Source organism: Lynx canadensis, chromosome A2 (assembly GCF_007474595.2).
Source record: "Lynx canadensis isolate LIC74 chromosome A2, mLynCan4.pri.v2, whole genome shotgun sequence".
NCBI lineage: Eukaryota > Metazoa > Chordata > Mammalia > Carnivora > Felidae > Lynx > Lynx canadensis.
In genome coordinates, this window is record NC_044304.2 from 113,653,468 (window position 1) to 113,676,191 (window position 22,724).

Here is a 22,724-nt window from a genome sequence, read left to right on the forward strand (position 1 = left end):
TTCTCTTTGAGACTTTGGCTACTGCCAGTATGGGTCAGTGAAGCAGTTTTTACCTGCCCCCCTAGTGCAAAGTCATTTCTCCCTTCTCTGGCTCTTTTGAGGCTTCACCTCCCAGTTATCCCTGCATAGGCTTCTGCTCCCCCTGAGACCAGAGACCCAGGGGGTAGAGGTTGAATTTGTTTTACCCATCAGAGCACTCGCTGCCAACTCTGGTGCCCTGTTGGACTCTGTTGCCTTTAGGAGATATACAGATAGGCTGAGCCAGGATCTGAACACAGTTCTCTGAATTCAACAAATCCTTTGCTGGATAAAATCTATTGAGAATTTGTTCTGTGTCAGACAGTACTCTAAATACTTTATCCATGAGAGGGGTGCCTGCGTAGGTCAGTCGGTTGGGCGTCCAACTCTTGGTTTGGGCTCAGGTCACGATCTCACGGTTCATGGGCTTGAGCCCCGCACCAGGCTCCATGCTGACAGTGCAGAGTCTGCTTAGGATTCTCTCTCTCTGCCCCTCCCCCATATGTGCTTTTTCTCTCTCTCGAAAGTAAATAAATAAGTACTTTATACACGAGAGATCATTTAATTCTCAGAACAGTCCTAGGACGTCTGTAGTATCATCATCTCCTTAGATGAGAAACTTGAAACACAGACAGGTTAAGTAACTCACCCAAGGTAACAGGTGAAAAACGGTAGAGCGGGCATACAAATCCAGGCTGTCTGACTTGAGGGCTCTGTCTTGCCAAGCGGTCCTCTTGCCACCCCCACTGCCTCAGTGAGCTCTGGACACTAAGATTCTGTTTCTGGCAGCTGCTGTGCAGTTGAAGTAGCTGAGAGGTAGATGCAGCCTTTGGGCCTTCACCTCTAGGAATGACACTTGTTTTTTCCATTGTTCCTTGGTGCCCACTGTCTCCACCACCCAGAGATGCTCTCTCAAGTTACCGTCATGCAACCGGACTTGAACTGAAGACAATTTCTCTTAGATCTGAAAAAGTTTTGACAGCTGATATTTTATAAATCTCACTTTAGAAGAAGCGTGATTGAATAGTCCATAGAACCCTATCATGGCATTTTGTAAAAATCAAAGGGAGCCTTTTATAAGATAATTATCTTACCTTAATTTCTTCTGTTACTAAAATTGTGAAATCTGATTTGCTTATATAGCAAAGTAAAGCTATAATTGTATAGCTTCTCTGCTGGCAGCTAAATGTATTTATTATCACTACCTCCTATTAGATGAGAACTTTTCGAGCAATTTTTTTTCATTTAACTTCACATACTTCACCCTAGGAACTACTGTAGGAGCTACGAAGCTATGTTTCATTTTACTGATAAGTATGATTTTATTAATATGTTGGGGGATATTAACGTATCAAAATTGATAACATTCTTGAAGCTTCAGATTAACACACATGTACCCGAGCATGAGATACCATTTCAGACCCACTTAGTGGAAATACATTATCTGCCTATCGGGTTCGAGTTAGATCCAGTCCAGTGGAAAAGGAGGGACTTGGAAATAGCCCCTAGGGAATTTTCACCTTTTTATTTGTAACTGATTTGTCATCACTAAATACTTGATGCCAAGATTAATCAAGAAAAATCCCAAGCTGTTTTCATAAATAAGGCCTACCCTATGAAATAGTTTCAGTCCCTTAGGAAATGACACACTGCAACCTCCTTATAAATGCTCAGTAATGGCCTACTTATACTCTATTATGTTTGGCTTCTAAGTGCTATTAGGAGTTTCTTTTACATTCTTTTCATTAATGCAAAAGTGGCCTTTAAAACAAGTTTTTAAGGGGTCATTTAAAAATATTTGCAGTTTGAGAAAGAGAATGAACTCACTAAACATGCCCCTGAAGTGTGGCACCAAGCTGTGGGGGGGCGGGGGGGCGGGGGGGAGCTTTTGAGTTGGTGAAATTCTGCTTTTCAAGCCTAGTGTTCAATAAAAGCTTTTCTATGTTCTTTTTCAGGTATGTGGCCAGTTGGATAGACAGAAGGCGGCATCAATCAGAAAAGGCCAACTTAACTATTCTTTTTGATAAATATGTCCCTGCATGCTTGGATAAGCTGAGAACAAGCTTTAAAACCATCACTTCAATTCCAGAGAACAGCCTGGTGCAGGTTTGACTCTGGTCACCCCGTTTTACATTCCAGTCCTGATGCGGTAGTGGGGCTCGATCAAGGCAATGGCAGCTTTAGTTTGACAAAGAAGATGGAAAGATTTTGGGGGTTGTCGGGTTATTCCAACTCTCTTCCCATAGCTCCGTCCGTGTTCCCGAGTGCTTTTGGCAAATCTCTGTGACACACCTATTCCTTTCCATGATCACCTGGGCTATAGTCTGTTTTTTCATGAGACTGTTGTTCAGAAGGCAGAAGCCCCCTTGTATGTCCCCAGATATTTACATAGTTCCTCACGCATAGTAGCGGCCAGGTGTGTGTTTACTTAATTATTGGGTTCCTTCAAGTTACTGGAGTAGAGAAAGAACACAGTGGCAGCAGCCATATTTCTTTTTTGTCTCCTAAGTCACTGGCCCAGAGAAGGTGCTCAGTGTTTTTTCGACTACAGTAAATCCAGTAACTAAAGATGTTGACCAGTGAGCAAGAGAAAGCTTCTGAGCTCAACCACCCATAGCCCTCCCACACTATCCTACCTTTCTGTTCTCCACCTCCCCCAAATACTCATAAAGTCAGATCATACTCTATGGAGTGTTTATAATATTCCAGGAACAGGTCTGTTCTGATCCTCATTCGGAGACAGCTGGTAAGACTGAAGCGTGTATATGATAGGTTGTCATGGAAGCAAATGAAAATAATTCACAGCACACAGAAATGAAGGTTGTGATCTTAATCTCAGCATGAAGACAAACAATCCCCAGCCTTAAGAAGTATAAAACTTCACAAAAGGTTTACAATTAGAAATCTTTTTTTTTTTTTTTCCACTAGGAGCAAAATTGGTTTCAGAGTACTTTGTTACCATTAAGTTCCTGTGTTACCAGATTTGTTCGAAGCTAAATGAGAAATAGTCACAAGTGTAATAAGAAGAGAAAGTTCAGGTTTTTGGATAATTCACACACCAATTAAATAAACGATAGTCTTCAACAGTAATTATCTGAGGTATAATTTATTTCTGAAAGCAGGTCTGAATTTATTCATAATGAATTAATTATGTGGTTAGCCTAATTAGACTTCCTCTGGTGTAGTACTTGCAAAAGCAGGATTGTGTTCTTTCTCAAGTTGACTTACGTATTTGTGTGATTCTCTGTAGTGTGAATTTTTTTCATTCAAGGGTAGTGTGAAAATAGGTCAGTAGGAATTAATATGACTTTCCTTCTCACTTCCTCCTTTTGTATTGTTCCAAAATGGCATTTTATCCTGAGCTCCTTCTCAGCTGTTGTTTTATACACCAGTCTCTTTTCTGTGATTACTTGTAAGGACAAAATGTGAGACAGAAATGAGTACAAAAGGGAGTATCTTCAAACGACTACTTTGAGAAATTCATGTAGTGTGTTTTCCAGTGCGTGAAATATATTGGCTTTAATTTTGATGAGGTGTATTAGCTCTTTCACAATATGCACTGAAGTCTGATTTTGCCAATTCCTGACTACTGTGTTTGGGAGAAAGTAGAAAAGTTGTCCATTATTAGAATGTTCAGATCAGTGGATGACGTCACATGGAAGTCAGTCTTTGTTTCGATTTTCATGGTTCCTCAGACCATCCATCACGGCTTTACTCAGAAATAGCAAAACCTCACCGTTTTACATTATTCTTTCTTCATAGCACACTGCTAATGTTTATTTCTAATAGAAGATTATTTCAAATTGGCAATACAGAACCATATAACATAGTAGAAATCAAGAGAGTAGACTGAGAAATATAACAGGTGCTCAACTTGTTAAAATTAAAAACCTTTCCAAACTATTTCCAGGACCTTTTTTCCGTGTTACTCTGGATTTTCCCCAGTTTTCCTGGGTGGGAAAGAAAGACGCACACACAGTCCTGACTTGTTTTGTCACAGCTTGCATTGCTGTCCAGATGATAGATAAAATCTTTTGCTGCCTTCAGAAACCAGGGGAAGGGGACCACGAGTTATGAGAGTCTGTGATAATGCTACTAAATGACAACTGTTTTTGTGCTTCTGAGAACTAGCTCAAAAACATGTTGTTCACTACTGATGATTGCTACATTTGGGAAAGGCTTTTGCAAGCTGCCATGTTCCCTTCATTACTGGCCTGATTGTCCTGAACACGGGGTGTGTTTCTGACCAACAGACCGCACTGATGTCTCACAAGTTCTTGAGTAACATTTCTTGAAGATTAAATTCAGTCTGGTGTCCAGAAAAAAAAAAATGTCACAGGTCAAGGCTGCAAGTCTGACTTGCCAAATTTATTCAACAGGTGGGAAAAACCCATTGCCAAAGCACTCAGGGAAAGTGGGTTGCCTAAATGTCCAAGAGGGAAATGAATAAATAAGTGCCTTTCTGTCAAGTGGAATCTTAGGCACCCATTCCCAGTGATACTATAGGGCAGCTCTTATTGATAAGGTAAGATGTCTTTAGGATTTTTTTAGGTGAGAAATGAGCTATAGAATACTAGGTATTCTATGACTCCCTGTTTATAACAAAAGAGAGCTTAGATATATGCTCCATTGTATTTCTTTTTGCTTATGTGTATTTGCATTCATTACAGTGATGATAAATTGGATAAGAGCATCGTTTTCAAAATAGTTTATTGTTTAGAAGATCAATTTTGTCAAAAGTGGCGAAGGTTTCCACTACTGGTTTAGAAATCTGAGTCCCTAACTTCTGTTTCTCTCAATGTAACAAATCACAGATTGGGGGAAATTCTACAATCTCTTAAGGAACAAGTGGATTTGTTAATATGTCCTATGATCTTATTTTGCTATTAAGGATTTATTGCCCTAAATGAATGGATATTTCTTGTTCACTAGACTATTTGTATCCTTCTGGAATGTTTGTTGACCCCTGAAAGTGTACCCTCTGACAGCCCAAAAGAGGTTTATGAAGTCTTCTTTGTCTTTGCTTGTGTGTGGGCGTTCGGAGGCACTCTGCTGCAAGATCAGGTATGTTTAGCAGTTGTTTACAGAAATAATTTAAGGAACCAGTTTTACTTGTGGGGGGGGGCATTGTAATTTTGATTCCTGTGTTTGTTTATTTTTTTAACATTATCATAAATCTCTGCCACTTGCCTTGATGTCTTCTAAGCCTGAGTGTTGTTCAGGCATGCTCCTCCAGGCTGGCAGCGCTCACATTGGCTGACGATGCCACACCCCTAGCCTTGCCCCAGATCTCTGTTCCGAGCTCACAGTTCAGGGTTTCCACCTGCCTCTGGAGCAGTGCCAGTAGTGTGTGCTTCCAGGGGACGGTCACACTGTGTCAGAGACACAGCTCTTCCTCCGCCCCACCCCTGAATTTGCTCTTCTTCCTCTGTACCCTCCCTTATCCTTGAGGACACTCACATTCCTTCCAGTTGTTCTAGTGAAAATACAGGGAGACATCATTCTTTATTTCTATATCCAATACCTATCCTTTCAATCACAAAACAGCTGTCACATCTGTCCTCTACTCCCCCCCCCCCCCAGCCCCTATCCCTACAGCCTTTATTCAGGAATGTATCATCATTAGATTGTCCTGGGCAGTCACAGTGTCTTAGCTTGGGCTGCCATAACAAAATACCTTACATGCCTTAACCGATAGAAATTTGGTTTTGGAAGTCCAAGGTCAGGGTGCCAGCATGGTCAAGTTCTGGCAAGGACCCTCTTCCTGGCTGCTAGGCAGGTGTTCTTTTGCTGTGTCCTCACCTGGCAGAGAGAAACCAGAAAAAGCTTTCTTGTATCTTTTTTATAAAGGCATTAATCCCTTTGTGAAGACCAACCCTCATGACCTCATCTGAACCTAATTACTCACCAAAGGCCCTGTCTCCAAACATGATCACATTGGGAGCAAGAGCTTCTACCTAGGAATTTGGGGTGGGTGGGTGGACACAGTTGAATCTACAGCACATGATAACCTTGAAATTGGTTTCCCTGTCACTAGTCTCTTACATCTAATCAGTCTCTTACATGATGCCCAGGGTAATTATTCATGAACTAGAGGCAACTCAGGTCAGTTCCTTTCCAAGGGTCTTTCCTTGAGCCTCACATGAGGCTACCATGCCTGCACAGCATTCCTAGTGCGGGTCACCCATAGCCTCCGACTTCTTGTGGGCAAACACCTGAGATGAGCTTGTTCAAGTGCATGCAGACATGGACACACTCACACCTAGATACGTAGGTTAGACTTCCTGAAGTGCAGAATGTTTCACCTTGAGAAGACTGCACATCTGGTCACCACGCACCTCTGTATGTAGATTTTGCCATGTAATGTTTCCAGTCATCCTTCAAGCTATCTCCATCATGCCAATAAAGCTCAGACAGGCAAAGTGACTTGATCAAGGTTACACTGGTAAGAAATGACAACGCCAGGATTCACACCCCTGTACAACTCCAAAGTCCACACTGTCCAGGGGACCTCAGGATCTCTCATGGTCAGAAGGCTCCTACAGGTATCCCAGAATCTTTGCACTAAAAATAGATGGCACATGTCTTCCAGACTTGGCCACGTGTTTCCAGATGTAAATGGGATTTAAATTAGAAGGCATCACAGCCAAGCAGGAACCATATTTCCACTGGTTTCTTTGTTGTAGGTCCTCACATACATGGCTGCTAAAACCTGGGGGCCAGTTCTGCTTCTTGTCGCCAGGTTCCTGTAAATCATATCTATAAATAAACTTGGAATTCACTTGGTCTGTTCGATCTTACTTTGATCCTTCTCAGAAGGCACATTTCCTTCTGCAATCTCCCAAGTGCTTTCTAAAGAATAACATCCTGTGTTACTTTGAGAGTCCAGAGTTGGGATTAGGTGACTGAACAGGGTTTTTCTCAAGCACAATTTACAGCACACGTGCATTTCTCCTTCACAGAGGCCACAGGCATGATCTCCCCTCTCCTCAACCCATCCCCTCCACCATCTTCTTTTGTATGTTTCCCGTGTTCTCTAGGAGGTTTTTCCTTCTCTAGGATATAAACCAGGTAAAGTTGTGTGAGTAGGATGTTGACAGCAGAGATCTCTCTCTTCCTGATCACCTCCCTCCTAGCTGATGGTGTTCTCATCTTTCCAGTTTCCAAACATGGCCACCTTCCCACCAGTCCATCAAACCAGGCCACCACAATGATCACCTAACTCCCCCAGACATTCTCTCCCTAGACTAGAGTCGTCGTCGTCTTCATCATCATCATCATTATCATCTTTTCATCTTCAAAAGCTTCTAACTACAAAGCATTCAAAAGAGAGGCTATAAAGTTGGAAACGTGAATGAAACAGACAAAAAAGCACTCTTAGGTTAGCCATTTATTAACTGAACAAATCTGAATGCCTACTATATGTCAGAGAATGTGCTTAGGCCTTTTACTGAATAGCTTAGGCTATTTTACTGAATCTTCAAAAAACGATAAAACTGTTATGTATTGGTACAACTACCTTCCTCCCCTTTTACAAACAAAAAAGGAGCCGCAACTTAGAGAAGTTAGCCTGTGAGGACACACAGTTAAAGTCTGAGCCAGGTTCAGACTACAACAGACTGATCCAGGCCCCGTGTTCTCAAGCCAGGCCATTGCACACAACTTTTGAAATAGGTCTTGGATCAACTCTCCCTGAGCTCCCATAAACTGCTGTTTTCCCTTCTCACTTGGCTTCTAAGTTAACAACCTCTTCGGTCTGCTTTTGTACTTCCCCCATAATCCATTATCCTCTCAGCAGCCAGAGTGACTTTTTTTTAATGTAAATTGAATTATATGATACACTTGAGAGTTTGAAACACTTTAATGGATTCTTTTTGCTTTTAGAACAAAGTGAAAAATTGAATACCATTTCCAAGCCTTCTGGATCTGGTCCTGCCTGTCTCCCCCTGCTTCTTCCTTTGCTACTCCCTCCCCTACCTCCCACCCTCTTCCACCAGTTGCACTGAAAGTTTCTGGAACACAAGGTCTTTCATGCCCACAGGATCTTTGTCTGTGCTGGCCTCTTCCTGCTTCTTGGAATAGTGTGCCTGTTCTCAAAAAATATCTGTGTCCGTTCTCAAAGATGGCTCACTGAAGATCCAATTCAAATGAATTTACCCCTGTTACTCTTATTACAGCAAACTTTACTTTCAAGACAGCTCTTTATTTGTACATTTATTGGCTTACCCTCTGCCATGGCTTACCCTCCACTGTGCTTCCTCATGTCTCTGCCTCTATCTCCCCATATACTCTATGAGGATAGGAGCTTTTCTGGTTTTCTTCCCCACTAGAGAACAAATGCATTTTAGTTGAGTGAACCAAAGATTTATCACCAAAATGATCTTGGCAATGTAGTGGTCAGCCAATTTTGATGTAAAGTAGGAGTCCTATGAATTCTGCCTACAGAGAATGGTGCCAGGTAAGTTACACTTTCTGAACTAACTTGATTTAAGACCAACCTCTGTAGGGTGATGAAATACACCATGTCACCAACCCGAAAATCACGTGAGCCTAGACTCATGAACACATGCGTGGTGGTATGTAGGAGTGTGAGCTCAATGTGTTGGGAAGGTGCTGGGGCAAGCTCTGCCTGCTGAGACTGATGACCGTTCTCTGCCCTCACCACACTCTCCTGTTTTCCGGCCATCCTGTCTGTACCCGTGTGTGTAATCAGCCCAGTACAGAAAGTTGGCCATAGTCCAGGGACATAGACCACCAAAGGAAAAAAAACAGACTTAAGAATTTCACTGGAGAAAAATGGGAGTTAAGGTCTTAGATTAAGTATGACACTGCTGAACGTGGTGGACGCTCACACACGCTGTTCTTTGAGTTCACCAGCTCGCTATGCTAGAGTATCCTGTGGGTATAGAAGTCTCTGTGCCACGTTGTTCTGTGGATGGAGGAGTCAGGAGGCTGGGTGGTCCTGTGGATGGAGGAGACAGGAGGCTGGGTGGTCCGGTCAATATGGGAGCCGTTAGACGGAGTCTTCTATAGATATAGAAGGCTGTTATAACCCGCTACTATACAATCACCATTTCCCCTTCTTTATTTTCCAAATCCTAATCCAGCAGCAAAAGGCTTGTACCTATCATCATATAAAGACAGTCCTTTCTGGAGAACAGCAGTTTGTCTCTCTAGAGCTTTCAGCTCCTCAGTGGTGCCCTGCCAGAAAACCAAGAATGTGCCTTTCCTCATCCCTCATGGTGGGGGTTCCCGGATTTAGAATGTCAAAGATAAAGAGTGAGAATCTTGACTTGAAGGAATGAAGTAGGGTTACCAAATGCTTACTTTTCTAAATAAGGACATTTATTTTAAAAATGACCTTAATTAATAACATAATTTTATTAAGGAAAAGGCTTTTTAACACCCAAAGGTCTTGGAAGTCTATAAGCTCAAATAAAGGACAGTATTTAAATCAAATAATGCTACCAATTTTTAAGAAGTATTCCTTTGTTCTTTCTTATTTTACCATCAATTGATTTACTATCAATTTTGATATCGATTGATATCAATTGATTTTACTATCAGTCAACACGAGTGTTCGAGAACCACTGTCTTACCATACCTAGCATGGGAATTTGCATGATGGCTCATTGTTAAATTGAATAACCCAGGGGTAATCTAAGGTTCACCTAACCTTACTTTGCTTTTTAAGTTAATAATTATTCCAGAAAATACCTGATGGAGACATGGCAATTATAGCTTTCTGCCTCTCTGATATTATCACTCATTATAAGTTACTTCTAGTTATTTATTTTTCTTGGGTCATTTACTCAATCCCATTTGTAATTATGACTCTGTACATTACAAATACTGTGCCTAACAGGATTTCGAGGGGCTTTGTATGTGTTCAAAATTACCTCTAGGTCTGCAGTAAGGATTTTTCTTGTTCTCCTTAGCTTTCAGGCTCTCAAGCGGAATTCAGTCGCTGGTGGCATAAAGAGATGAAAGCCGTGAAGTTTCCATCCCAGGGGACAATCTTTGATTATTATCTGGACCACAAAACTAAGAAATTCTTGCCCTGGGCTGAGAAAGTCCCCAAACTTTCTATGGATCCAGATGTACCTCTGCAGGTAGGTGGAACGTTATCATTTTCAAGCCGCACTGTGCTGGTTTGAGCCTTCGCCCCCCCCCCCCCCTTTTTTTCAGCAGTCCTTTCCCGGCCGGATGGAAACATTTTTGATAGGGTCAGCATATACTCTATTTCTTGAGAGAGAAGAATCTTAGTTATAGGACCAATCTGTAAGATGGCTCTTGTATTTCTACAACCTTTTTTAAAAAGTTTCTAACTTCATTGTGTGGTAACAGCTTTCTTTATATTTTCCTGGAAACTTTGTGAGCTTTATTAAAAATCAAAGACATATTTCTGTTAGTTCAGTGATTCTTATATGTGACCATATTGTGAATTTATTAGACAGGACTCTTCACATAGAACATCTTTCCTTTAGCCCCCAAGCTGTAAAATGGATGTGTGGAATCTCCCCAACTGTGTTTCAAATCCTCATGGCAACTGACACATCTAAGAGGATCTCTTTAATTTTCTCTTCATAAGCTGTTGTTTTACAGTTCTCTGATGTTGAGTTACTCTCTGTGCATCTTCTTATTCTGCCTCAATCTGTTTTCCTTTTCATTATACTTCTTAAAATCGTGTCATTCTGGGGGCGCCTGGGAGGCTCAATCCGTTAAGCGTCTGACTCTTGATTTCGGCTCAGGTCATGATCCCAGGGATCAAGGGTTAGAGCCTCGCATTGGGCTCTGCACTGACAGTGTGGAGCCTGCTTAGGATTCTCTCTCCTCTCTCTCTCTCTCTCTCTCTCTCTCTCTCTCTGTGCCTCCCCCTGTGCTTGCTCGCTTGCTTTCAAGATAAATAAATTTTAAAAAACTCATGTCAGGGGCGCCCGGGTGGCTCAGTCGGTTGAGCATCTGACTTCAGCTCAGGTCATGATCTCATGGTTCGTGGGTTTGAGTCTCCCGTCAGGCTGTGTGCTGACAGCTCAGAGCCTGGAGCCTGCTTCAGATTCTGTGTCTCCCTCTCTCTCTGCCCTCCCCTGCTCACACTCTGTCTCTCAAAAATAAATAAATATTAAAAAAAATTTTTTTAAAAACCTCATAACACTCTGGTTCACTTTGGAACTTATTATTTCAAGTAGTGCTATGTGAATAGAATCTAGGTGATTTCTGTGGCATTAATTAGGAAGCAGCTCATGTGAAATCAAAGAAAACCCAATGTATTAGTTCCCTGAAGCTGCTACAGGAAACCACCACAAGGCTTGGACAGCAGACATGTATTGTCTCATGGTTCTGTAGGCTAGAAGTTGAAAAAAACCATGTCAGCAGGACTGGTCCCTTCTGATGCTGTCAGGGACAACTGGAAGAGACTTCCAGGCCTTTCTGTCTGGAATTAGCTGGTGATCTTGGTGTTTCGTGCTCGCTGCTTACTTGCATGGCATTTTCCCTGTGTGTGTTCCTTTATGCACATTTCCCTTTATGTAAGGACACCTGTCCCTGGATTAGGGGCCTATTCTACATGTATGAGTGTGCTAGGGATGCCGAAACACAATACCATAGACAGGGTGGCTTCTACATTAGAAATTCATATTCTCCTCTTTCTTTCTGGAGGCTAGCAATCCATGACTGATGTGTTGGCCACTCTGGTTTCTCCTGAGTCCTCTCTGCTTGGCTTGCAGATGGCCACCTGCCTGCTGTGTCCTCACATGGCTTTTGTGTGCATGCATCCATGCTTCCCTGGACACTGTCTCCAAGTCTGTCCCAACCGCCTCCTTTTAGAAGGACACCAGTCAGATTGAGGTAGGGCCCACCCTCATGGCTTCATTTTAGCTTAATCACCTCTTTAAAGATCCTGTTTTCAAATACAGTCACTTTCTCAGGTACTAAGGGTTTGGGCTTTATCATAAGAATTTTGGGAAGACCCACTTCAACCTGTAACACCGAGCCAGGAGGAAACTTATTTCCCAAACAAGAAATGAGAGGTAGGATGGCCCTGAGACGGGCTAATTCTGTGACTTGGTGTTATTACCAAGGATTTAGGTCTTACCATCTCTCTGGTCTTCTTAACACTGGCATCATTTTAAGACTAGGATTCTTCCTGGTCTGAAAGGACTCCAGTAACATCAAGAGTCACCTTTAGAGGGAAAGGATGCTTTCTCTTATCTTTTTTTTATGAAGAGTGAGGAAACCTTCTCAGAAGCCCCAGAGCAGACCGCCTCTTTCATCTAATGCTGCAGGGGTCACATGCCATTCTAAGCTGTCTCAGGCCAGGGTAATGGGTTACAATAGTTGGCTTTGATGAATCACCACACCACTGTGGAAACCAGGTGGAGCTTCGCCTGAAGCGTGTCTGTGTGGGAGAAGCGTGGAGACTTGGACAAAGTGGGAGCTCTGGCAGGAAGGAGAGTGGAGAAATGGGTGTTTGGGAGGCAACCTACCATGTCTGTTCCATCTGCTTGATAAATTTTGAAAGCTGTTTTTTCTCAGCCTGCCTGGACCTAGCCCACCTGGGAGTATTATCTGGCGAGCTGAAAGCTGAGAATTCGTAATTAACCAGAGACCAAAAACTGGTATCACAGGGTTGATGCATCTGATCAGTGACAACTTCTATGCAACAAGGAACTATTAGGAATTTGTAGTCTTCTGTTACACACGGCTGGACCAGACGTTATTTGATTAACAGCTTCTTAACATATTGGAAGAGAACCATACTCAGTAGTAATAGTCAATACTGATGTTACAGTAGTCTATCTCAGACCCTTTTCTAACTTGCTTTACATAGATTACATCCTTTTTTTAAAAAAAATGTTTTTAAATGTTTATATTTATTTTTGAGACAGAGAGAGACAGAGCATGAGCAGGGGAGGGGCAGAGAGACAGGGAGACACAGAATCCAAAACGGGCTCCAGGCTCTGAGCTGTCAGCACAGAGCCCGAAGCGGGACACGAACCCACGAACCATGAGATTATGACCTGAGCCAAAGCCAGATGCCCAACTGGCTGAGCCACCCAGGCGCCCCATAGATTAATTTATCCTTAAAACAACCTTCTAAGGCATAGACTATTAATAACCTTTTTACACAGGGTAAAATGGGAGTGCCAAGACATTAAGTAACGTGCGTACCGTCCATGCCCTGGCACGCCTTCTGTGTGGTAGTTAAGACAGGGCTCAGGCTCTGGAAAGGCTTGGATTTTAATCCAAGTACCACCACTTACTACCATGCTATGACCTTGGCCAAGTTAGCAGTGTTCTCTAAGCTTTAGTTTCATCATCTCCGAGATGAAAATCCTAACAAAACTCTCCTCAAAGATTAGGTATGTGTATCATACAATATAGCTTATAAAGTGCTTACCATAGTACCTGTCACATACTCAGTTCTAAGTAGGTGTTAATTATTAGTGTTAATGTGTAGAGAAGAGAGCTAATAGCCAAATTAAAAGACACGTGATGACATCGAGCAGGAAAAAAGGAGAAAAATATTATAAGATGTAACTCTGATTAAAAACAGTCGTCTGGGACTGTTTGATGTAGCACAGAACAGTCTTTGCCTTTTAGTAGGCCTTGAGAGCATCACTAAATCAAATCAGAATTCTAGAGTAAATATTCATAATCATGAAAATGATCCTGAATGATCTATAAAATAGCAGTTGTGTTCAGGACATGCTAACCATGTAATGAAGAATATATTGTAGGTTTTAGCTATTTTTTTTTAATGAACAATCTGAATCTTGCAAGTGGTTTTTTACCCCCTTTTGAAATTGGCCACCAAAAGTGTAAGAAATGTCAACTCTCTTTGCATCATTGTGCAGGATTCTTTTTTTTTTTTTAATTTTTTAATGTTTATTTTTGAGAGACATAGTGTGAGAGAGGAAGGGGCAGAGAGAGAGGGGGACACAAACTCCAAAACAGGCTCCAGGCTCTGAGCTGTCAGCAGAGAGCCCAACATGAGGCCCAAACCCACAAACCACGAGATCATGACCTGAGCTGAAGTCGGACACTCAACCAACTGAGCCACCCAGGCATCCTAATTGTGCAGGATTCTTTTTTTTTTTCTTTTTTTGCATGTCTACACCTGCTACCCTTTTCCTGATATTACATATTAATCTGTGTTCCCAGAGTCTAGTGTTTATTCCCATTCTTCATGTTATTGTATTCCTGTATGCCAACTCAAATTTGTTTTGAAACAATATAGTATATGAATAAATAGCTAATTTTCAAAACAGAGGCATTGTTATGCAGTTTTTTTAAACCAAACAGTGCATAATAAGTTTGACATGTACTTTAGATTTATGACTATTTCACTTAAAATCACTGTTTCCCCATTGGGTTTCTCCCCAGAGTGAATGCCCTAACCATTTTGCCAGTTAATCTTATTCAGCCAAGACATTGCTACCAACTTTCATTTATGTGTGGCTTGACTTTCAAATGTTTTGTCGCTCCTAAAAAGTGGTAGACAGCTTCTTCAGTGTTTCCTGTATTCCCTTGTATGCATAATGCAAGGTTGGGCGGAGTGTAGGTACTCTGTGATAGGGTCTTTGGCTAGTACTTAATGTGGAAAAGATAAATCAGTTGCTTATGCCATTGTGCTTTGAAGGGACTACCCACTGGCTCTCCTCCAGCTCTGACGTCTGAACTTTGACAATTCAAAACTGAAAATTAGGTAAGATTTCCCCGTACTGAGCGTTAACCTGAATTAGGAATGCTTTGGGTCTCAACTGTGCAGTGACTGTGTTGGTCCAGATTCGGAATTTTGGAATGAACCTCTCTTTCTGACTTGGCTTTCTTTCTCTTTTTCCCTGCTCCAGAGAGTTATGGTTCACACATCAGAGACAACTCGTCTGAGATACTTCGTAAAGTTGCTGCTTGAGAAAGGACAGCCTCTAATGCTAGTAGGAAATGCTGGAGTGGGAAAGACGGCCTTCGTAGGTGACACGCTGTCAGGCCTCTCTGAGGATTATATAGTGTCCCGTGTGCCTTTCAACTACTACACAACATCCACGACTCTGCAGAGTAAGCGCCCCTCCTGTTTGTATTGTAGAAACAGGTGATCAGAGACTGTCAAGACTGGTCCATGCAGCCCAAGGGGAAGGCTACTTTCTCTAGGCTTTAGACCTTCTGCTGAAGCTTCAGATGAACTTTTACCTATCACCAATCTGGGTAAAATAAACTTTGTTTCAGCATTGTGATTTGGGCTTTTTATGTCACTAAAGGCTTTATTTGGGTTATTACACTTTAGAACCACAAGAATCGACATCAAAACTGTGTCCATTGCTGTTGCCTCTACGCACTTTGGTCACCTTTAATCAGTTTTGTGGAGCCCAAGCAACATGAGAGGGTGCACAAGGAAGATTGCTCTGGTTGCCTTTTCAAGTAAACAATTGATTTAGGAGAACTTCATTAAAACTGTGTCACTGAAATGGCAGGCCATGAGCTGTTAATTAAATCTTTGGAAAACTGTAAGAATTTAAAACTGTTGAAAACATGTATCAGTGTCATCAAAAGAGCCACACAGATTTTGGGCCTGCTGTATTAGGAAGGGTAAGCCAAGTAGACTTGGGAAGCAGAGGAGACAGTGGTAGGAGAAGCTGCTACTGGTGTATCTGTCACTGTCCAGCAGAGTCAGGGTTAGACTGGAGGTGGGGCTGTGAAACTCCCCATTGTACAGTAGTTTATTAAGCCTGTTGAATTGCCCGGATTGCGGTTTCTGTGTTGTGTGTGTGTGCAGCGTTAGAAGTAGCGATTACTAACAAATTCTCTTGCTCGTGGACGTTGTTAACTCAGCCAAGAGTGTTTTTTCTGTAATTTCTTATTAATCAAGTTTGCCTTCCTTGACTTCTTGGAGCGGAACAGTCAAAAATCTAACTTGGCAGTTTCTCACTTAATTCTTTAGCGAATATATATTGTTTATTTTTTTCCAAGGCATCGTGTTCAGTGCGTGTTTTTCATTCAGAGACCCAGAAGGAGGGATCGCTTTATCACTTGTAAATGAAAGATTAGGTGTACAATTCAGTAATTGAATGCAGTAGTTGACTGAGGTATGAGTTCGTCTTGCTAGTTCCTGAAAGGGTACGGGCATGTATAAGATTCAGACATAGACCATTAGCACAAATAATAGAGCAGTGTATTTGAAAGAAAGTTTGCATTTGAAACATTCAGGATGGAGTGGTATGCAGGCAGAGATGGGATTTGAGATAGAAGAATCAGTGGAAACAAACTTATGAAAGAGAAAATTACAGAACACATTTAATTGATTGAATCTGTACGTTGGCTGATGCGCAGGGATGTGGTAGAAGATAGAGAAATGGCTGGAGAAGAGGGTTGGAGTTACATTGTTGATGGAACACTTGGTGTCAGTTTTCCAAGATGGGGGGGGGGGGCAGTGGGGATTTCTGGAACATGGGACTTTTAGTCCCAGGCCATGTAGAATGGTTAGCCACTGTAACTGTACAAAGAGCTGAGATGCAAGCTGAAGACCATGTATTTCACTGGGTGGAAAATGGGGAGCAAGGAACTGACAAGCTGCAGGCTATACTTGAGGAGATATCTGAGGTGGGGAGACCAGTCCCCCTGGGTAGTGTACCAGCTCTGTGTAATGTTGCTGTGGACTAACATTGTGGAGCGAGTGATGAAAAGGAAGAGACCAGAGGTACCATTTATAGGCTGTGGCCAGGCACGTCTGGGACCAGGAGAGAAAGATTATATTGAAGCTTTGCATCTGGCTGACTGAGAGGGTGTTAATCACACAAACAGGAGCACAGAAGGGAAAAAGGAAGAGGTGTGTTGTGAGTGAGGAAGAGAGGCTTGTTTGGCGTTGGCCAAATAATCAGGTACCAGTGGCTGATAGGAAGCAAGCATTTGGGAATGCAGTTCCCCTGCTTGGAAGAGAGATTTGTTAATTTTTCATCATACTTGTTTGTTCTTTCATTTATTTAGTCATTTGTTCATTTAACAAATGACTTGGGATTGTCATCAGGAATACAGTAATGACCACGATGTAGTGTCCTGTCCTCGAGCTGTTTATTGTTCATTTGGAGAGTCAGCAACTATTAGATACTACATCTTACACAGTCTATTCAGGGTTTTCTACCCTCATGATTTTTCTCAAATCCATACAAAGTCATTTAGGCCCGTGAAGAAATGTAAGCTGATGTGCGCACAAGATAGAGTCTTCGTACAGGATTCCCTTGTACTTCTGCACTTGGATAACCCAGGAAGAGAAGCATGGGGGACTCTCTCGAGCTGTCCCTAGAAGCTCCTGCAAGAGTGATTGAGAAAGACAAAGACTGAGGAAATAGGCCATGGCTGGACTGACAGTGGGCCATGTGTTAGAGTGGGTTCCTGGAGGAAAGTACACAGACCAATGATGGTGTTGCCTCAGCTTGATGGCCAGTGTGGTATCATGTCACAGATGTTGAGTCCTCAGGGAAGGAGAGGTGAGGTGACCTCTGGCAGTAGGAGGGAGGTTGACCGGAAAGCATGACACAGAGGAGATGAACAGAGAGTCATCACCGATATTAACCTGCAGAGAGGTGATACTTGGAGACTTAGAGTGGATGAAATGGACAGAATATGAGGAAAAATTAGAAAAAAGGGATTAAGGACAGAAAGTTAAATTTTATCCAATTGGTGGGCAGAATGATACATTTGTTTCAGGAATTCTTGAGAAACCTCTAGAGAAAAAAGCTGGTCGTATCTATGGGCCAGGAGGAAACAAAAAACTGGTTTATTTCATTGATGATATGAATATGCCCGAAGTGGACTTATATGGCACAGTGCAGCCCCACACTCTGATTCGACAGCACATTGATTACGGACACTGGTAAGCGAGTCTCTGTGCTTTATTCTTTATTGAAATCCAATTATTATTTTGCATGAACATTGAAGAATAAAATTACCCTGATTTGCTCCTCCTTCCTAGGAGCATTTTCTCTGTTAACTTTTAAGTGTCATTTTATATTCCCTTTTCATTGTCATAAGTGAGGTAAGGTTCCTTTTGTATCTTTGGAAGAATTGGATAAAAAAGTGACGTGCCTGTTTTGTGCATTACTGTCTAGTTGAAGTATTAAACTCCCAAATACACGAAATTACTTAGATGCTTGTCCTTACTCTGTGGGCTGTAACTGTTTGGTAACGTCTGGGTATTGCAGTATACCCATCCCTGCCGTTAACTAGCAGGAGATCCCCCAGCCTAGCTGTGGTTATTTCTAACCAGAAATAGCATCATGTGAGAATCAATAAGCATTAATAGTGTGTATTGATTTAGCTCCTTATGCCGATTCTGGCATCAAAGGAGCTATGTAGCCTTCTGTTTTCTGAGCTTTAATTTTTGTGTCCCTGAGATGAGACGAACACCCCCAACATCACAGAGCGCTTGTAAAGATCAAAGGAGACACTTTGTGATGAAGTCCTTCATAAACTGGGGGATTTTGTTGTGTTGTCATCTTTGGTTTTTGGATTTAAGGTTCTGTTTTCTATCTTTCAGGTATGATAGACAGAAGGTGATGCTTAAAGAAATCCACAACTGTCAGTACATTGCCTGCATGAATCTAATGGTGGGCAGTTTCACAATCAATCCTAGACTACAGGTAAGGTATAGAGTACTGCTCCCTCCCCAATGGGCCCTACATAAAATACCCAAACATTATAGATTGTGATTCTTGGTGCTGTGAATACAAACGAGGGTTCCTACTGGACATTTGGTTAATAAGCATGTAAGCTATTTTTTTAATAGACTATTTTTTAATATTTATTTATTTATTTATTTATTTATTGAGAGAGAAGAGAGCACATGTGAGCAAGTGGGGGAGGAGCAGAGAGAGAGGGAGCGAATCCCAAGCAGGCTCTGTGCTGCCAGTGAGAGCCCAGTGCAGGGCTCAGTATCAAGAACTGTGAGATCATGACCAGCCAAAGTCAAGAATCGGACGTTCAACTGACTGAGCCACCTTGGCATCCCATGTAATAGAGTATTTTTAGGAGCAGGTACAAGTTTAGAAACGGAGGAGTTTTAGTTGAAAGTATTGAGAGTTTCCATGTACTCTCTCACACTCCTCCCACCTCATTTTACCCTATTATATAAAATTTTACGTTACTGTGCTGCAGTTGTTACAGTTGATGAACCAATATCCATTATTACTAACCAAAGTCACAAATTTACATTTGAGTTCATTCTTTGTGTTGTGTATTCTGTGGGTTTTGACAAATGTATAATGTCGGGTATCCACCATGAAAATACCATACAGAAGAGTTTCACTGTGGTGAAAATCCCCTGTGCTCTACCTATTTTCCTCCATCCACCCTCCCTCCTGAATCCCTGGCGATCATTTAATCAGTTTACTGTCTCCATAGCTTTACCTTTTTCAGAATATCATATAGTTGAAATCCCATAGTATGTAACCTTTTGAGATTGGCTTCTTTCACTTCATTTAAATATGCAGTTAAGGTTTTCCCATGTCTTTTCCTGGCTTGATACCTCATTTTTTTTTTTATCACTACTTCATATTCATCGTATAGGTACATCAGTTTGTTGATCCATTCACCTATTGAAGGATGCCTTGGTTGTTCCCACATTTGGGAATTATGAATAAAGCTGATACAAATAAATATTGATGTGCATGTTTTGTGTGTGCATATAAGCTTGTAGTAACAACAACCCCCACCAACTCTAACATATGTTAAACAACAGCATGCAGCAGCAAGTGTTGCTTGTTCCCTTATCTGGAATCAGCTGGGGGTTGGCTGGGTGGCTCTCATGATCTTGGATGGGGTCATCGATGTGTCCAGGAGTTGACTATCAGCAAATCTGTGGTGGCTTTGACTAAAGTGGTAGGGGCCATGTGGCTCTTCTTCATGGACCTCTCATCCATCAGTAGGCTTGTACAATTCATGACAAAGGTAGAGCCTTAACAGAGCAAGTGGATGGGTGTCTGGCTGGCTCAGTCCATGGAACGGGTGGCCCTGGATCTCAGGGTTGTAGGTTCGAGCCCCATGTTGGGTATAGAGATTACTTAAAAATAAGATCTTAAAAAAAAAAACAACAAGTGGAAGCATACAGGCTTCTGACAGTGACTGGCACACTGCCACCTACACCTCACTCTGTTGGCTCAATCAAGTCATATGGCTAGGCCCAGAGTCAGAGAGGAGGGCACCCCAGTTATGTAGCAATGGGTACAGGGAGGGATTTAAAAAATAATAATTGGGCCTTTTTTTTTTCTTGCACAATCTCCTGGTACCATTATAATCCTAATAATATGCAACTCTTATATTTTGTTTTTCAGAGACATTTCACTGTGTTTGCATTCAACTTTCCCTCCTTGGACGCACTACACACCATCTATAGCCAAATTCTTAACTTCCATTTCCAGCAGCAAGCATTTGGTCCCTCAGTTCTCAGGAGTGGCCCCTCTTTGATACAGGCAACAATCGCATTTCATCAGATGATGACACAAAACTTTTTACCCACAGCTGTTAAATTCCATTACCTGTTTAATCTGAGAGACCTATCAAACATCTTCCAGGTATCTTGACAGCCCTGGGTTATGCATCTTGGGTGGAGGAATGATTATAGTAATATTAATGGTGTTCATTTCTGGAACTTAATTTAAGAGAATGCTGTATACTTTTGTGGGTGTATTCTTTGATTTTTAAACCATAAACTTCTCTGTGAAGTATGGATGGCAGGTTTATTCCCATTTTATCAATGGGACTAGTGGTTTCTCTAGGTTGTGTAGCGACTTAGGTCCATGTATTCCATATAAATATTTGAGTGCCTCATTTTGTGCCAAATGAGGGGGATCGTTTGTTATTTGTTATATTTATGCAGTGTGATTTTTAAACATCCATCAAAAGCAGCTTGAATTTCTTACACTGCTTAATTATTTTGATTTGACCTTGACACTTACTTTGCTTACCTGGTACAAGGACAGTGTTTATGTGTTTGGTTTAGAAAGGAAATTCCAAAGAGGGGATTGAAACATGGAGTTAAAAAAAAAGTTAACTGGTATGATCTACCTTATACAGTAAAAGTGGTTGGAGGGTTATTTATGGCCTGTCATTCCGCAACTGCCTCACGACCATAACACCACATCAGGCGCCAGCTTCCTGAGGACGTGGGCCACTCATTCTCATGGCCGTCGTTCTAGCACCTGCTGGAAAGACTGTGCTCAGTACGGTGTGGTTTAAAAGTGGATTTTTAATCTTAGGGTAAAAAGGGGAAGAAAGGCCATAGGTGACATGGGATGAGAGGCCTGGTCACTGCTTATGTTCGGGCTCTCAGGTACACCTGATATCACCAAACGTTGGTTTAGCGCTTGCAACTACTTGTCGACAACTCGCTGTGTTCTCTCCTAAGTCTAGAGCCAGCCGACTCTCTCGCAAAGACGTGGCTCTGTGTGAATCCAAGATAGTGGAGGGCAGTGTTGAAGGAGGGCAGGAGGCAAAACGTTTTGGTGCTGATTCCGCATCTACCCACAAAGTGTGATTTTGGGCAATTTACTTTTGGTGTCGTTTTCTTCATCTGCAAAATGGAAGGGTTAGATGAACTGATATCAGACAGTATTAGAATTTAAAAAATTTGATCCTGTGACATTCATGGTAGCTGTTTGTAAAACAGTTTGGGGAAACTTGATCTGTCGAAAGACTTAATAGACGCGAGTCCTCTAATGAGGTGTTTATTTCCGGGGCTGGCTTTTGAAATACAATCTTAGCTACGTTCCAAAACTGGGTATAATGCTAGTAAATTTTTAAGATATTACTGACCAGAGAGTAAAACTACCAGTATAATAATTCTACTGACAATATTTCTTTTGAAGTAATAAATTACTAAATTTAGTATACAGTTAAAATGGTAAAGGAAAATACTATCTTGGAGTGTTATCCATTTCTGAGTTTTTAATTTTTCCCATTCTTTCTTTGTAGGGGATTTTATTTGCTTCTCCTGAATGCTTAAAATGTCCAAATGATTTAATACACCTGTGGCTTCACGAATCTTCGCGTGTTTATGGAGACAAACTGGTAGACCCAAAGGATTGTGATTTGTTTCAGAAAAAAATGCTGGAAACTGCTTATAAACACTTTGAAGTAAGCGTGTGGAGTGTCAGAGGTGGCCATTCACTCTGGCACTAACTGGTGTCAGGGCAGAGTTAGATACGCATGTGAATGAATTGTGCAGATACTTACCTTGCTTGGAACCATTGTGATTCCGGAATGTACACCGTCTGTGCTTGGGAACATCCCACCTATCTGCTCATGGACTGACCTGCATGCTCTTCCCTTGATGGGCCCCTGCGCTTCCAGATGAATCATTCTGGATGGCTGCTGTGACTATCCTTGTCTTTTCCTCCTCCTGCAGGGTGCAAATGGTCATGCGCTGCTTCAACAGCCCCTCATCTATTGCCACTTTGCACACGGTGGGCAAGATCCACGTTACCTGCCGGTGAAGGACTGGGAGGTGCTGAGGACAGTTCTTACAGAAGCCTTAGACAGCCACAATGAGCTGAATGCTGTCATGAACCTGGTTCTGTTTGAAGATGCCATGCAGCATGTGTGAGTTGACAAGTCGTGATGGTTTTTCACAATGTAAAAATGGCTGGGTCACCACAATCGTTGTTTGATTGTAGATCATACTCAGTACTCTGAGCTGGTAGTTCTTATCTCTCATTTGC

General features: G+C 41.9%; 1 protein-coding gene across 4 annotated transcripts in view; it reads left to right on the top strand.

Moving 5' to 3' along the window:
* The window catches only part of DNAH11 (dynein axonemal heavy chain 11), a 359,611-nt gene that overhangs the window by 187,629 nt on the left and 149,258 nt on the right, over positions 1-22,724 (top strand). For 2 of the 4 annotated variants that reach the window (XM_030308072.1, XM_032592423.1), the window contains 9 exons: positions 1,974-2,124; positions 4,951-5,082; positions 9,957-10,130; positions 14,871-15,075; positions 17,719-17,884; positions 18,548-18,650; positions 20,340-20,579; positions 21,979-22,140; positions 22,412-22,605. In XM_030308072.1, coding sequence (XP_030163932.1) covers positions 1,974-2,124; positions 4,951-5,082; positions 9,957-10,130; positions 14,871-15,075; positions 17,719-17,884; positions 18,548-18,650; positions 20,340-20,579; positions 21,979-22,140; positions 22,412-22,605 — 1,527 coding nt within the window. Of the gene's footprint in view, positions 1-1,973; positions 2,125-4,950; positions 5,083-9,956; positions 10,131-14,870; positions 15,076-17,718; positions 17,885-18,547; positions 18,651-20,339; positions 20,580-21,978; positions 22,141-22,411; positions 22,606-22,724 lie in introns of those variants that run through there. The other 2 variants (XM_032592424.1, XM_030308081.1) reach the window with 2 other exon arrangements.